Genomic DNA, 17,549 nt, shown 5'->3' with positions numbered 1-17,549 from the left:
TGTAAAATAGCTTTAAAAATGAGAATTCAACAGTTTTTATTTCCATTCAGTATTTTATTTGATCATTTGTTTAGTTAAAAGTCGTTCATTTGTAAAACGTTGTACAGTAATGGCAAACAGCAATACAATATTGATTTCAGTTCATCACAATAGCAACAGTTGAAAAGTTGAGTAACAGTAAAAACTGTTTGATTTCAAAATTAGTTTTACCTTAGAAAAAAACTTTCACCTATATCTTTGGACTGGAGAACCGCATGTACTTCAAATATCCCACAATCAAAGAGGAGCTAATACGCATGTGCGAAGCAAATTTCACAGATCAGACTTGTTGCGCATACAAGTTATTTAAAGTGTTTCAAATGTACCCCTGTACCAACTGTACCTGGTTTGTCATTGGAGACGGAGGGTTATGAACGCTAATATGATTGACATATGATGAGGCGAATGAGAACAGCGATCATGGAAGAAAAAACAGACGCACAGCGCTGAAAGCAGCTAATACTCATCAGTACATCAATGGAAGATGCATAGAAATAATGATTCTGTCTGAAATATGCATTTTAAAATGACATCTTCTAGCATCTTTTAGCCTGAAAGAAGGCCGTCCGTCATTTTGACAGATTACACTGAGGGTGATGTATTGTAAATTGTAGCTGTAATTCCCACCTCTGTCCAGTTGGTGGTGAGTGCGCTCCAGTGTGGCAGGGGATCCAGAACAAAAATGAAACTCATGAATCTTTTGCGTTTGATGACACATGGCCGAGTAGCCTACACACTTTAGCTCCAGCAATCTATCACGCCACATTAAGGAGTGCCAAAATGGTATTTATTGCTTGGATTTCTAATGAAATGGACACAATTTGAAAGAGCTCAGCCTATTGCGATTTATTGGATGGGAGGCGCATATTTATACTGTTTATATAAATATCAAGCATAGTTATACTGTACTCTTCATTCACCAACTGAAAACAGCATAGATCAAAAGATTGATTGAGATTTAAGAATCAATATTGGTTCATTAAAATGAGAATCTATTAAAGAATAAGTTCACTTCTAGAACAAAAAATTACAGATAATTTACTTACCCCCTTGTCATCCAAGATGTTTGTGTCCTCCTTTCTTCAGTCGATAAGAAATTATGTTTCTTATGGAAAAAAAGAAAAATCAGGAATTATCTCCATATAGTGGACTTCAATGGTGCCCCCAAGTTTGAACTTCCAAAATGCTGTTTAAATGCAGCTTCAAATGGCTCTAAATGATCCCAGCCAAGGAAGAAGGGCCTTATCTAGCAAAACGATCGGTCATTTTCGAAACAAATGGACAATTTATATACTTTTGATCCTCAAAGGCTGGTCTCGTCTAGGTCTACGTGAGCTATGTTTTTTTCCCCCGGGTCAATACAGTTAGGGTATGTCGAAAAACTCCCATCTCGTTTTTTCCCAACTTCAAAATCGTCCTATATTGCTGCAGAAGTACCAACCCAGTGTTTACAAAGTGAACATGCAAAGAACATCAAATGCCCTTTACAAAAATGAGAAAGAAAACGAGACAGGAGTTTTTCGACCTAACCTAACTGTATTGACCCGGATTACACATGCACGAGATGAGCATTTGAGGTTAAAAAGTATATAATTTGTCAATTTGTTTAGAAAATGACCAATCGTTTCGATAGATAAGACCCTACCTGGGCTGGGATGGTTTAGCCCAGGATTTTGGACGTTCTTGGGGGCACGATTGAGGTCCACTATATGGAGAGAAATTCTAGAATGTTTGCCTCAAGAAACAATTTCTTTACGACTGAAGAAAGAAAGACACAAACATCTTGGATGACAAGGGTGCGAGTAAATTATCTGTAAATTTTTGTTCTGGAAGTGAACTTCTCCTTTAAAATCAAGATTTTTTTTTTTTTTTTTACCCAGCCCTAGCGTATTTTTTTGTTTTTAAACACTGCCCTGTTGTCCTGTAGGTTCATGATTAAAAATGAAAATGTGAACAAAAATAAAAGCAATTAAATGTGTTTTTATAATTAAAGAATGAAAAGTAAAATGACGGGTAATAATAGATTATGACGAAATTTTTAGGACCATGTCCAAATGTTAAAGCCTAGCAATAATGTTGACTATATTGTCTAAAATACATTTTGAATGTAAGTGTAATTTGTTTTTCAGAGTAAATAGATATAATTATACACTATTATATTATATGAATTATATTATATTTTCATATATATTTAAATTTTAGACATTATTTCATTTTACTTATGCTCATATTATATTTTATTATATTATTTAGCTCGGTTTATAATCCAAGCACTGAGAAAGTGAAATGTAAATAGTCTACTTATTTCAGGTTAATCAGTTGGTGTGTGTGTGTTTTGTAATATACAGTTCACCATTATTTTAAGGTCATTCTGTGGTTTTTATGGTCCAAATCATGCTGCTCACTCACGTCAAAGTTTCAGGAGGAGCTTTAGAGAGTTTCTGCATGTTGAATTTCAAAGAACTCTGTAGTCCTTAAGCAGCTCACAAAAAACAGCATGCAAAGCAGGTCCCAGCGCGCACACACACACACACATGCACTCTCACTGTTATCTGAATGTTTGCTGCTGTTCAGAAATGGAGTGAGGACACTGGCAAAAGGTTTCCATTATCTTTGCACCCTGATGAGAGGAGACACAAAAAGAGATGTGTGGTCTTGGTTAATACAGTATTTCTTTCTCTGGCAAACAAGAGCAAATTCACTGCCTGGAGCCAATTAAAGTGCAGAGATCAATGCCCACCATGATACCAGCACTGAGCTCCTTACATTAACATGAGCTTGGGGGATTAATGTTTTGTTATTTTATTCTGTATTATTTAGTGCTATTACATAACAGGATCCTGTAAATTGAAAGTGTGCTACTGGACAAAATAAGCCAAACTTTAACTAATGAACTTTCACTGATTATAAGCTACATTATTTGGTATTTCAAAAATAGTTGTGAATTTTATAAGAGCTTTTACCCTCGTAGTTTAACCCTGTAAAGCTTAACATAAGAAATGACAGTCAGAAAAATCTGCTTTTTAGAAACAGTTTACAACAAAATATTGGAGAAAAAAAAGTTAAAAGTTTTATATTTGATAATCTATTAAAAGGACCAAACTAAGCAAAAATATATAATTTTGTGCAGTTGCTGATATTTATATGGCCAAAAAGTAAGATGAAATTTTGGTATAGCTTGTGAATCAATAAGATATTTACATGCAATAGAACAATAGGTGTTTCAGCAAAGTTTTGATAATGTTGATAATTTAGGGGTCATATTAAATATGATACAGTAGGCTTTGTAAGGTTAAGCATGGCAGAGAGTAGTGTTAATTTCGTTAATGAAAACTATGACGAAAATCCATGATTAAAACGAGGCAATGGCAAGATGACAATAAGGCCAATAAACGATAACTGTGACTATATCAACATACAATATCAATGACAATAAAATACAAGACAAAAACCTTAAAACTATACAAAAATCTCTTTATTTTCATTGAAAAAAAAGAAGATAAAATATTATTGCGGACTGCTGTAAATGCCTTTACTACGTGAGCTTTCATGTGTGCGGTTGCCAGATATCAAGAGTTCAAATCCTCTGTTAAAAGGATACATTTTCTGCCCGGTGTTTTGTTTAATTTTGCAAATCTGGCAACTATCCACGTACTCGCTCTTCATTGCAGAAGTGCCGACGATGATCTGTAAACACCAACAAAAATGTATGCTGGGTTTTAGCGATCTCTATGTGAGATATTCGGCTTTTATGTGAGGTGTTTTGTCATGAGATATCTGAACTACTTTGTTTGCGACTGTGTTTGCTGAATAAATGCACTTAATCAGCCGCTGTTTTTTTAACAGAGAAACATTACTGCAATTTGCAAGTACTGGAAGTACTATTAGGAATTCCACTGATTCCACTGCTATAATATTTTTGGTTTGTTTTTATCAGTTTTCATAATGCAGACAGAGAGATCTAAGTCTCGGATATTAATTTATATATTAAATAGCCTACAAAAAAATCAGTACTCTAGATGAGATAAATTAAAAGTTTAGTTCACCCAAAAATGAAAAAAAAAAAAAGAATCAGCCCATGATTAACTCACCCTCAAGGCATCCTATGCGTATGAGACTTTCTTCTTTCAGACAAATCTAATTGGAGTTATTTTAAAAATTATCCTGGCTCTTCCAAGCTTTAGAATAGCAGTGGGCAGGTGTTTCTTTTTAACAGTCCAAAAGAAGTCCAATAAAGCGCATCCATCAATAATAAAGGCCTCCTGTAGTGAATTGATACGTTTTTGTAAAAAAAATATCTATATTTAAAACATAATAATCACTTTTCTCTAGCTTGCGCTAACTGTAGTACACAGAAACTGTTCCGGGCGGATGACGTAGGACGCATATGCGCCGGTTAAAAGTGATGAACGCAGAAGCAAAGACGAGCGAACAAAACAAAACAACAGTCATGAATTAGAAGTACAGAACGGGGATTTGGAAAGAAAAAATGTGTGAGCTGTGTGAGGCACTTTTTATTATGGATGAATGCACTTTATTGGACTTCTTTTGGACTGGTGAACAGAAACAACCGCCCACTGCCATTACAAAGCTTAGAAGAGCCAGAACAATGAAAAATTTAATGTAACTCTGATTGGATTCATCTGAAAGAAGAAAGTCATATACACCTACACTGTAAAAAAATAAAAATAAATAAAAAAAAACAATTTGTTGAGTCAGCTTAAAATAATTTGTTACCCTGCTGCCTTAAAATTTTAAGTTCAGTCAACTAAAAAAAGTTTAGTCAACTTGAAATGTTAAGTTGTACTAAGTAACAACTTAGATATTTGTGTTTGCTAAACTTAACAGATGGGTAAGTAATCCAGCTGCCTTAAAATTTTAAGTTGATTCAACTCATGTCTAAGTTGTCACTTAGTATAATTTAACATTTCAAGTTGAATAAACTTTTTTTTGAGTTGACTGAACTTAAAATTTAAAATTAACTTAAAATTAAGGCAGCCAGGTTACAATTTATTTTAAGTTGACTCAACAAATTGTTTTTTACAGTGTAGGATGCATTGAGGGTGAGTAACTTATCGGCTAATTTTAATTTTGGGGGACCTAACCCTTTAAGCCAAGTGTGCACATTCTTGATTTGTGCTTATTGGTGAATTGCAATACCTGAAATGTAAAAAAAAATCTCAAATGATAATAACCATTGCGATTTATAATTTTGAGCCTTTTTTTTTTTTGGATCAGTTTAACCATTTACATAAACTAAAACTAAAACTAGAATAAAATGCTCAGATAATCAGTCAACTAAAAAAACAGCACAAACATTGCTAAAATATGACACGACACAGGAATAAGGTAAGTCTAATTTTTTTTTAATGAGTTTCAGAAGCGGTGTGTAAACATGATATAACATGAGGTCGTATTTATTTTTAACACGTAAAAATTTCGGACTCGGTGTGCAAGGGATTTAAGACTAAGAGTAAATTAAATATGCCTGACAAACATCTGTTGAGTGAGGTCTGTTTAGCTCTTAAAGTGCGATTAGTAGCCATTAAAAGGCAAAGATAAAGATTAGCGCTTCTCCCGTCGAATCCCTGGACGATCGGCACGATGCTACAGAACATAGGAGGCCGGGCTTCTATTCTAATTCTCGTATAATTTAAATCACTCAGCCCACACTGACATAATGTGTGCTCCTTCCTCCACTGCACTCTTGATTTACAATCCAGAGGGGAGATGGGAGAACTGACAAGCCCTGTGTTTTGGAAAGCTCTGCATCTAATTAGCAGAGGCTTTCTGGTTGCCCGGGACATGAGATTTGGCAGTGCGTGTAGCTCCTCTCATTAAAACAGCACTCCTCGTGGAGTGGACGCGCAAAAAAGGCCTCCCTCTCAATAGAAAGAAAGAAAAAGGAAAGATTCCTTTTCCACCAACACGTTTGTATAACTGTTATTTAGCGCGCTCGCTTTTATATGCGAGTATTCAACCTGTCTGTTTAGCAGACGTCCAAAGCAAATGGCATTTTCTTTTTCTTTCAATGTTTCTTTGTAAAAAAAACATTCTTTGTGAAAACTCCCATCATTATATTTTTCTTTTCCATTGTTAAGTGTATTGCTTTGTAGACTCTCCTTTGAATCCTTTGAATGATCTTAGAGCGAATTAGCATAAAGCAGATACGCCGTGGCTCGTCGCTAAACAGAAAACAGAGAGAGAGGGAGAAAGAGGAAGAGCTCATCTAATAGGGCTGAATGGGGTTGCTGTGAGTCGGGCAGACTGCAGTTTGTGTATCTGGAAGACGTGAAGTTATAATAGGCGTCAGGGATTTCCGCCGGTTGCCATTTAAGTACCCGGCACTTACTCACAAGACTGCCGGAGGCAAAATGGTGGTCAGTTGCTTTGTGTGTGGTTTTGGTGAGATTCGAGAAGGACGTGTAAGCCAGTGAGGCGTGATCAAGTGGTTTTGGTTCTGTTTCACGGCACCTGTGTCTGTGTGGGATGTGTATTAAAATAGATGTTTGTCCTGCTGGAAGTTCTTGTGCAAATGTTTTTAGGCAAACAAGAAAACAGAAACGGAGTATTTTATATAGTGTCATTAAAGAAATGTGTTCAAAGCTTAATGGACAACATCTGTTGCATGTTGATTAGCACAACGATTAATTCTGAAACACACTGACTGAAATACAACTTGTAAGTCTTTGGGGCAATTGTTGTACATTTATTGCACTTCCAGTGTAAATTAAAATTTAGCCAATAACCAACCATTATTTATTGCTATTTAGCGTTAACTGCTGAGCTTCAGATTTTCCCAGTCTTTCTTAAAAGATTGAGTGAAGGCAGTGGTTTACGTGTTACAGCATTAAAATAAGTAATTCTGCTGTTCATGATAAACTCATCTATTTAGCTTATTAGTTGTTTAACATAAACCACTTGTAAATGACCCATAAATAGCTGATTTTAAATTCTACAAATATATACTATGAGAATAACGTTGAAATTATGAGAATAAAGTTGAAATGTTTCAAGAAAAAAGTAAATATTTTGCGAATAAATAACGAGAATTAATTCATAGCAATTACGAGATTAAAGTTATAATATTTTGAGAGTATATTCTAGCCTATTGCGCATACAAATGGCCCAGATTGGGAGTGGATTGAGATATTCCAAAGTCTCATCTTTCAAAATCTGTTGTATAGCGAAATACAAACAATATGTCTTAAAATAATGTGTGTTTCATGCTCTGTGTGGCGTGCATATCATTGTATTCGCTTTAGTTTAAGCGGCGTGTAAGTCAATCATCTTTCCACAATAATGAGACATTAGTTTCATTAAATTAGGCTATACTGTTTTTTTTTTTTTCTGATGTTCCTTCACTTTTATATCTTACTATAAACTTGAAATAAACACATTTATAATTTGTATTTCATGATAAAATATTAGAATATTAGAAAGCTGAGCTGTGTTATAGTAAAGTAACAAAGCACAAAATTATTGCGATTACTGGGTGGCTGGCGCGCTACAAATAATGAATGGAAGACATTAAATATGTCCAATCATTTAATGTATTATACCGTGAATAAAACAGCTTGTATATAGTCACTTAACGTTATATAGCCTACCTCAAAAAAGACAACAATATATCTTATGTTAACAAGCTGGAGTTAATTTCACCTTTAGAACGTTTTTTTTTTTGTTATTTTTGGAATAAAAGATTGGACGCTACAGATGTTTTTGTGGAGTAGGTACCCGGCGCCCCCTAAAGGAATGTTGATTGGGTGTGTGAGCTAATGTTAAGACAAAACATTGCTCCTGTTCCGTTTGTTAATAAATATCATATTGTTTCCCTGAGTCTTTAAATTGACTTTTAACATTGACTTAAATATATTCACAACAGTATTCAAATAAATTCCGGTGGCCTGGCAACTTCTCCTGGTACTCTCAATCTGGATCATTTGCATGTGCAATATAGGCTATACTCTCAAAATATTGTAACTTTAATTTCTATGATTTAAAGTCTTGAAACATTTCAACTTCATTCTCATAATATTTTGACTTTGTTCCAGTAATTTCGACTTTATTCTCAAACTATTACGACTAATCTCGTAATCTTACATTGTTTTTTGAACATGGTACTAAAACACTGTTGTACTTAAACCATCAGAAAAAAAAAAAAAATTTATATTATTACGTTAACAAGGTTATCAATATTCTATAATATTCTTATATATTATTAAAGTCACATATGAATCTCATCATCAAGTGTTTTTTTAGGCATTTTACATTTATTCCAAAATAATAACTTGAGGCAGTGAAAATTTAAACAATACATTTTATTTGTGAACTTATGTTCAGCTATTCTTTTTAATAGTTAACTTTTTAACTATTTTTTAATTTTTCGGGTCGTGCCATCAAAGCTCAGTAAATACTGGTCACAGACATGGAGATTTATTTAGATTACTCACTAAAAACTCCCACAGATCATGTTTTCAAGCCATTTTAAGTCTTAATCTGACTTAATAAAGTGGTTATATCTAAGCTATCGGCATGTGTTTTGACCCCCTGTATTGCATTTGTCTGTGACGCGTTACTGCTCTGACACGGCCACTCTAGTCAATGCTCGTTGAAGTGGCTCTCTGTGCGGCATCGTCCCTACCCATTATTTTAAAGATATTCTAACGGACCGCATTGTGACATCATAACATACGGAAAACAAACGCTGTAGTCCAAAGGAGCCGTTCGTTGTAGTTCTTGAAAAGGGATTTTTTTTTAAAACAAAATATCTCCTTTTGGAATGGACTTTGAGATTTGTAACTTTGTAGATCTTTTTTTTATGCCCAAACACGCACCACACACTGACTAAAATTCAAAAAGTAAAAAAAGCATAATAGGACCCCTTTGAAATGATAAGTTTTTAATGGGCAGCTCCTTTAAGGCTTGTCAGTAAACAGACATTGCAATAGCAAAACCTCCTTGCTATTGAACATGAATAAGTATTTCTGAAAACATTATCCACATTAAACTGTCATTTACAGACAAATCATTATGAATCGGTTTACTTCCAGTTTGTGATGCAGCTGCTATCAGATCCAATACAGTTGGCTGCTTAATTTTTTAACAAAAGTCGTGTCAAAATCTCAAAGAAAATTTGATTTCTCAACTCATGACACCTTTAAAGGAGAACTCCACTTCCAGAACAACAATTCACAAATAATTTACTCACCCCCTTGTCATCCAAGATGTTCATGTCTTTCTGTCTTCAGTTGTAAAGAAATTGTTTTTTGAGGAAAACATTTCAGGATTTTTGTCCATATAATGGACTTCATTGTTGCCCCAATTTTGAACTTCCGAAATGTAGTTTAAATGCAGCTTCAAAGGGCTCTAAACACTCCCAACTGAGGAAGAAGGGTCTTATGTAGGGAAACGATCTGTCATTTTTTTTCTGAAAATAAAAATTTATATACTTTCTAAGCACAAAAGCTTGTGTAGCACAGGCTCTGTGATCACGTCGAAAGGTCACGCAGATCGTAGGTGGAACCACAAACCCAGTGTTTACAAAATAAACGCGCGAAGACTAATAAAGTGCAAGTAAGTCAAACGCTGTTTACAAACGAAAAGCTACAACGATGTCGGACCATTCTGAAGTTATAGGAGAAAATAACATGGAGTTTTTCGACATACTCTACCTTTTTTAGCCGGAGTACACAGACGATGAACTTGTGGTGATTTGAAGACGTGATTCGTAGTAGTGATGGGAAGTTCATTTTACCGACTCTGACCTTTGAGTCTTGTTCAGCAAAATAAACAATTGTTTTTCGAGTCATTTTGTTCAGTTTAGCAAAATCAGCATCACGTGACAGCCCCATAAGATGAACGAACAACTCAAAAAACCTGAAGACTTGAAACAGGTGAACTAATTCCAGTACAGAACCTAACAGGATGTTGCGCATGCGCAACTGAATGAATCACTGCCCGAGATGACTCTTTCCTCCTGAGTCACATTAAAGATTCGTTCAAAATGAATGAATCGTTCAAGAATGACCCTTGGACACGCATCCCAGAGCCTGTGCTACACAAGCTTTTGTGCTTAAAAAGTATACAAATTTTTATTTTTTGAAAACAGTGACTGATCGTTTTGCTAGATAAGACCCTTCTTCCTCGGCTGGGATCATTTAGAGCCCTTTGAAGCTGCATTTAAACTGCATTTTGGAAGTTCAAAATTGGGGCACCAATCAAGTCCATTAAAATCCTGAAATGTTTATTCAAGTTCATATTCAGCTTATGTTTGTGATCCCCCCCATCATTTCCTGTCTGCTCTTGAATGTCACTGTCAGAAAACGTGGGAAAAAACTAAAATTATATATATAATTTATATTTTACGGCACCCCCTCAGGCTGTTTATTTGAATAGTAAGCTGTCAGCACGTTAGAAATAAAGTAGTGTTCAAAGTTGCCGTGTAATCAAGGTTTCACAAGCAAGCCAGTCATCTCTGTGTTTATTTTGACTGATGCACTGTTAATGACATATCTCTGTCTAGCCTGTGTGTGTTTTGTGTGCATGAGAACGAGTCCGTGTGTGTGTAGTCAGTGTGTGTACGTTTATCTCCCCAGCCTCCGATGGGTTCCTCAGACTGTCTGCTGCAGGGCTGGAGCGCTTGATTCATTAGACTGTCAGCCTGTGCCTGAGAGAGTAATGCTTTTATGCAGGATTAGAACAGGGCCACCAGTGTTAGCTCTACAGGGAAATAAATACATGGAGGATGCGCCCCCCCTAAGCTAGCCATTAGTCCTGCAGTCAACACCACCACCGTAGATTTGTTTCTCTGATTCCTCTGATACGTCCTGCTTTACCAAAGGCCTCCGATCTCTTTTGGGGCTGCTACTTTTTTTTTTTTTAAAGAAGACTTGTGAGAAGTTTGATGCGGGCGGCTAATAACTGAGTCCTTTCCTGTCGTGTTTTGATTCTTTTTGCTTCGCAGGGAGACACTTCCATCTGGCCATGGTGGAAATGAAGGGTTACAGGCGGTTGTGGATGACAGCTTTGAGGAGATTGTGTGACTGGGAAAATGCTAGACCAATTTAAATGTCCTATCGTTGGGACGAATGGATTTGCGGCAGGCGTTGTAAGGAATACTTGTTGCCGGAAAGGTGGAATAGGGTGTTGGTAAAATGCTCGAATAACTGAAGCGTTCTTTTGGAGAGAGGTCATGAAGAGAAATGCAGAACGAAACCGTCATTAGGAAAATTCGGTGTTTGCTCGAACGTTTCAAATTATAAGTATGATAATTAGCCTCCAAAAAAAACTCCAAAAAAGACTTCTTCACGAAAGAGCATTTAGAAAACTGAAAATATCAGTTATTGGAAGCGGCGCCCATCAGCAACCCATAAGTCCATTTCCCTCAAATTACCATTCATTACCATTTTAGTGTCAAACCATTAGTTTGACCAGCTAATCCTTGCAATTACCGGTAGTATTATACGATTTCCTAACAATTCATTGCAGATTCTCTTTATGGCTCCATTAAAAGGATGGCTAATTTTGTGGCAAACTTGATTTCTCGTCAGTGGAGCCGGCGTTTCCTGTCGAATGGCCTTTGGAGAGCGAAGGCTCAAGGCTCTTTTATGGCCACCTCTCAGGCTCGGTGCGTCGGTATGAGAGTGTGACTGTGAATACGAATCGCCTCTTTAGCCCTGCTGCTCTGGAGGGTCAGGCATGTGTGCGAGACTCTGAGGCGAAGACGGCACTACAACCACTTTTGTTCTAAATGGATGTGGGAAGTGATAGCATGGATGTTTTAGCACAGACTGGTTTAAAAAGCTAAGGTTGATTTAAATATGGATATGAATTCACGTGACGTCCTCACCTGACATGCTTTCTCAATCATGTCTTGGTATCATTTTTAAATAGCATTAACACGTATTATATGCAATGTGAAACAGATCAGTTTTCGTGTACATTCATAGACAAATATAGAAAGGAATAAATCAGAGTTTAATGATGTTTCAAACTACCTGAAAGTACATTAACTACTGATCTGACAAATATTTTAAGACTTTCTCTGAATAAATTTAACTTGTTATACCTGCCATCCTTCTCTCCAATAGACTCTGCCTAGCTTTGGACCATACTTAAAGACGAAGACTGAGGTCCTGGCGAAGTACAAGAAGAGCCTTAAAGAAGCTAGCGGCAATGTGATCACAGACACCGGTGGTTCTACAGTTGCTGAAAAAAACATCCCCAAAAAACCCATCCCTAATGTGAAAGTAAGTAATATCTTCAAGTATCATCTCACCATTTATTATTGGAGGCATTACCGTTCTTTCAGTGATATTAGGGCTGTGGGGGTGAACACTTTTGAACAGAATGGAGATGTGTACATTTTTCTTAGTTTGCCTAAATATGTATTTTTTTTCATTTAGTACTGCCTTTCGGAGGCTACAGAAGAAAGTTACATGTTTCCCAGAAGACAAAATAAGTTGAATTTACCCTGATCTTCAAATTCAAAAAGTTACCACCCCCTGGCTCCTAATGCATGTTTTTTTTTTCCTTTTGAAGCATCAGCGAGCATTTAAACCTTTTTTAATAGTTGCATATGAGTCCCTCAGTTGTCCTCAATGTGATAACATCGATCTCAAATCAGACAGTAATTGTTGTAAAGGGTTCAAATACGCAAAAATGCTGGAAAACCAAAGAATTTGTGGGATCTGAAGAATTTTTCTGAAGAACAGCGGGCAGTTTAACTGTTTAGGACAAACAAGGGGCTCATGAACAACTATCACTAAACAAAATTAAAAAAATAATAATAATAAAAAAACACAGCTGTGGATCATTCAGGTAACAACACAGTATTACGAATCAAAGGGATGTAAACTTTTGAACAGGGTCATTTTTATAAATTCCACTATTATTTTCTCTCGTGGACTATATGTAAATGTATGTTATGTGAAATATCTTATTCAGCTCAGTAATATTTAAACAATAACATTCATTTTAAACAATCGCTCTTATTTTGGTAAAATAATTAACATTTTTAATGATTCTGAAAGGGGGATGTAAACTTTTGACCTCAACTGTTCTAGGCTGCAACGATATATCGATGCACTGCAATTGGCCCATCAAGTCAACGAATTAATGTAAACGCTGCCCACTGTGAACACAATTTTGCTTTAATTCGCTTCAACCTTTTTGAAATTTATGAACTATTATTTTAGCTCAGAATCAATTTGAGAGAATCCCGACGTATTCGAAAAATCTCAGAATCGATGCAGAATCATTTCTTGATTTGCAATGCTTCGATTAATTTTCATAGCCCTAATAAGTACACGTTATTTTAAAGGTCCACTGAAGTGCTTTAAAACAGGAAAACAGGGTAGGACATAAAATAGCCAATAGCATTTCGTTTAACATCACAGCTTGGACCAGAGATGGTAAGATGGGTTAAAGTCGCATTTGGCAGTGTATGACAGCCATAAGCTCATTCGTATCGCATTATCTATATATAAAATAGCATTCTGTCTAGAATTCAAATGGATCCGATACGTTTTGTGGTCTGTGCCGACTCGCGCATATGATGCTCTGTGTTATCGTGTCTCTGGACCGGACCAGGCTGTGTGTCCGCGCTGCGGCGGTTCATGTGACACAGTGCGAAACGTTTGTTCATCCCAACGGAAAGCATATTTACACTGTCTAAATACAGAAAATACAAATTCTGTGAACGAGTGACCGATTTCAGCCGCAGCTTCAGCATATAATTATAGTGTAACGGGTGGGACGTGTCGGATTCTAGAGAGAATTTGGTTGGACAGAAAGTTAGATGAGAAGCTGAAGTGCAGGTTGATGTCATCAAAATCATTGATCCATATTGTCGGAAGTTAGAGACTGTAAGTTTTGAATGCTTATATCTTCAAAATGCAAATTTTGTCATTATTTTGGAGCACACTAGCTTACAGATAACCTTAAGGCTAACATATTCATACTAAAAGCCAAAAAACAATTCAAAATCAATTTTCATTTCTTGGGGACTTTAAGTACACACAGAGATGGCTGCTGGATCGCGTCCTGCTGCTTTTCAGTATCTTACGCCATGAGCGCCACATTTTAAGAAATGTAATTTGCTACTTTAAAAATTCATTTAAGTACAAGGCAGGGGGTAAATTCTTTTTTTAATCACATTCCTTTTTTAGTAATAAATCACCCTTTGTTAGCACATTTTGATAGTGTAATACATACATTACGCAAACATACAAAAATTCACCTACACGTCCTCAGCAGCCTGTCCTCGTGTAATCTATGTTGCTGTCTTGTAGCACATGTTTTCCTGCTCGTAACATTAAAAGGCTTTATTCCTCGAGGTGATTATGCTGTGAGGGATCTCTAGGAGGAAATGGAGATCACAAACTAGCAGTCAGACATCAAAACCGATCCGCTCCTTCCAGCGCTGATTTAATTAAGCTAACTTAAGAACGGAACGCTGCCTTTCAAACTGTTTCTTTGAGACGCCGCGGCTGTTTTTCTTGCCGTTTAATCCCTGCCTCTCCTCTCCGCGAAGGATGTGATTGCCAGAGCGCTGAAGCATATTGGCGCCTACCAGGAGCTGGACAACACGGAACAAGTGCAGGCCCTCGTCGATCCAGAGATGTGTATCAACTGTGGCAAATGCTACATGACCTGCAACGACTCGGGCTACCAGGTACAGATGCACACATTAGATAATTACACGATACGGCGAAAGCAATTTACTAGCGGATTTTGTTGAAACACAGGAAGCTAGCAAATGTTTTCAGATTATACGCCGTCTTTTGAGGTCACTCGATTATGGAGTTCATTCACCGCCATTGGCCTCGCATATTGAAAGCGTAAAGAGACAAACGCAGAGTCTGAAATTAATAAGGCCGGTGCACGACGAAGGAGGCCTGCTATTTACCTTAAAGAACGCCACTGTTGTGCTAGCTGCTGTCATTGTTGTTGCTTTTTTCCGTCCATGAAAAGCTCTCCCAGGAGTGGGGAAATCCTCCTATGGAGAGTCGATAATTGCTCTAATGTAATAGCTTTTTTTCCCTCCCCTTCCTCTTCTTTTGCAGGCTATTAAGTTTGACCCTGAGACCCATCTTCCTGTAATCACGGACAGCTGCACCGGCTGCACTCTCTGCCTGAGCGTGTGCCCCATCATCGACTGCATCAAAATGGTTACCAGGACAACGCCGTACGTGCCCAAGAGGGGCCTGCCTGTTAATCCCGTTTGCTAAAGCACACTGTCGCTCCACCTGACCGGAGAGAAAGAAAACCAAGGAGCGACGTCTCATTCAAAGCATCGATTCCACTTATAATTGCTGTGTGAAAAATTACCTTTATTATGAAAACGAATAATTAGCCAGCAAAAATAATTGCCTTATATTCCCAAGCCAGTTATGCTAGAATAATTGTGCTGGCACAAAAGAGTTGCATTATTTCAAAACAACATTATTTTTTGTCCTTTTCCGTTTCAGAAGTGAAAGGGACGATTGATTGAGAAAGAAGGAGAAGTGCTATTGTTTACTCTGATATAAATGAATAACAATAAATAAAGCAAGAATATTAATAATTGACAGTATCGAAGACTGCATTACTTTGAAACTCTGGAAAATGAATTATGTGAATGGTAAATGTGATTAATAATAGGGAAGAACATAAGCATAATTATTTCACAAGCAGATTTGCTTTTTAATGTTTGTCAGTAATTAAATCACAAGACATATTTAGTAATAAATAGATTTCTAATGATAAGCAAATTAGTTCCAAAAAATATGCTTTTTAAAAAGTACGAGCCATAATTATCACTAGACTGATCTGCAGATTGTTTAGGCTTCTTGAAGAGCAGCTTTAGGTTCAGACGCAGACACGAAACAAATCGTTCTAATGATGTTTAGACCGGTTCCTTTAATGTACCAATTGATTTGTTTCGCAAAACAAAGCTGATACAAACCCGAGTCTGAGAGGTTTATGCCAAGTCTCTGTTGTGTTAATATGATCTTCCTATAATTGTTACATCTGCGTACAAACATCCGATTGGGAGCGGTGGACAAGACAGTAGACGGGGTTAATTAAAATGCTATCGTTTTCATCTCGGAGATGCAGACCGCTCGTTCTCTGAGAGGCTCCGTGTTTGAAATGCAGGAAAACGCCGCTTTTGAAAAGCAGCAGCCAGACATGTCAGAGTTATTTCATCATTTATTATAACCGCACAATAACAAGGGATTAGAAAGAAAACCGGGCCGCCATAAATCTAAAGTTTGCACTGGAGCTCCATTAATTTGGCCGTGACTTAACTTGCTTTGTAAAAATGTTTGCCTTTGAAAAATTAGCAACCACGCCAAGCGCGATGAGAAGGTTCAGCAAATTTACTGAAGTCCCTTAAGCACGCTCATTATTAGCTGCCAGAACTGCATTTCAGCAGCAGCACAGTTTTCAAAGATTGTAAAGTTTTTAACTATTTGCACTATTCTTTTTTTAATATAATTATTATATCAGGACAAAATGAGTATCTGGGTATATAGGCCATTCTACAGAATTGGTTCATTGGATCAAAGAAAAAAATCTTTTCCCACAAATTTTGTATGTATGCAAATTCTAGGGTATGCATTTCTATGTCCAGCTGATTCTCATACTGGATTTTCAGGAAGCTTTGGAATATTTGTCCTCTACCCAAACTTGTCATTACCAAAACGCAGTTATATCATTTCATAAGAAGGGTTATATTGGCCTATTAAGATTTTGTTACATCTTCCTTGTAAATTATATAGTTTTCTATTTTATTAAAAAGTTTTCAGAGGTGCATTAATAACAGTTGCAATTTTAACAACATCTCAAGTGATTCATGAGATTTGTTGTATTTTGAATCCAACTTTTCTTTGTAAAAGGCAAAATGTTGGTCATACTGATTTCAAACTTAAGGATTAATTAGTTTGAACATACATTGAACCAAACACTATCATGATATCTTAGTTGATAATTTAATACAATGTATTTTTGACAAAACATCCCATGTTTCGGCCCTGACAGTAATGTTTTGGTAGCGACCACATCATATTCACATACTAAAACACTACTAAAACATGCTACAATACTGAAAATTTGCATAACAGTACTAAAAATTTGTTTCTTTCTTCACCAAATGTTTTGTGACTGTTTCGGTTGGAGGTCAACCGATACTGGATTTTATCTATACCGATAACTGGGTTGGACCCCACTGGCCGATACCGATTAATTGACCGATAGTTTTTAAAATGGATACTAAACGAAAAATAAATAGTGCTCTACTATATACTTAAAAAAAAAAAAAAAGTAGCCTACTGAACCATACGCTGTAAATGAATAAAGATATTATTATTAATTATATATTTGTACATATATATATATATATATATATATATATATACTCATATTGTAAAGTGTTACCATTACATCAACAATCAACTAAAGATGGCCATCTTTAAATATCTACACAAAGGCCACAGTATTGAAATTGCATACATATGGATATTGTG

The 17,549-nt window shown here is 36.3% G+C and overlaps 1 protein-coding gene across 1 annotated transcript in view; it reads left to right on the top strand.

The window, feature by feature from the left end:
- Positions 1 to 17,349, top strand: part of dpydb (dihydropyrimidine dehydrogenase b) — a 176,146-nt gene extending 158,797 nt beyond the window's left edge. The window contains 3 exon segments of the mRNA XM_051126299.1: positions 12,132 to 12,290; positions 14,576 to 14,716; positions 15,108 to 17,349. Coding sequence (XP_050982256.1) covers positions 12,132 to 12,290; positions 14,576 to 14,716; positions 15,108 to 15,272 — 465 coding nt within the window. The 3' untranslated portion in view covers positions 15,273 to 17,349.
- Positions 17,350 to 17,549: the final 200 nt, after the last annotated feature.

The sequence above is a fragment of the Labeo rohita genome, chromosome 2 (assembly GCF_022985175.1).
Source record: "Labeo rohita strain BAU-BD-2019 chromosome 2, IGBB_LRoh.1.0, whole genome shotgun sequence".
NCBI classification, from domain to species: Eukaryota; Metazoa; Chordata; class Actinopteri; order Cypriniformes; family Cyprinidae; genus Labeo; species Labeo rohita.
This window is presented reverse-complemented; position numbering and strand designations above follow the sequence as displayed.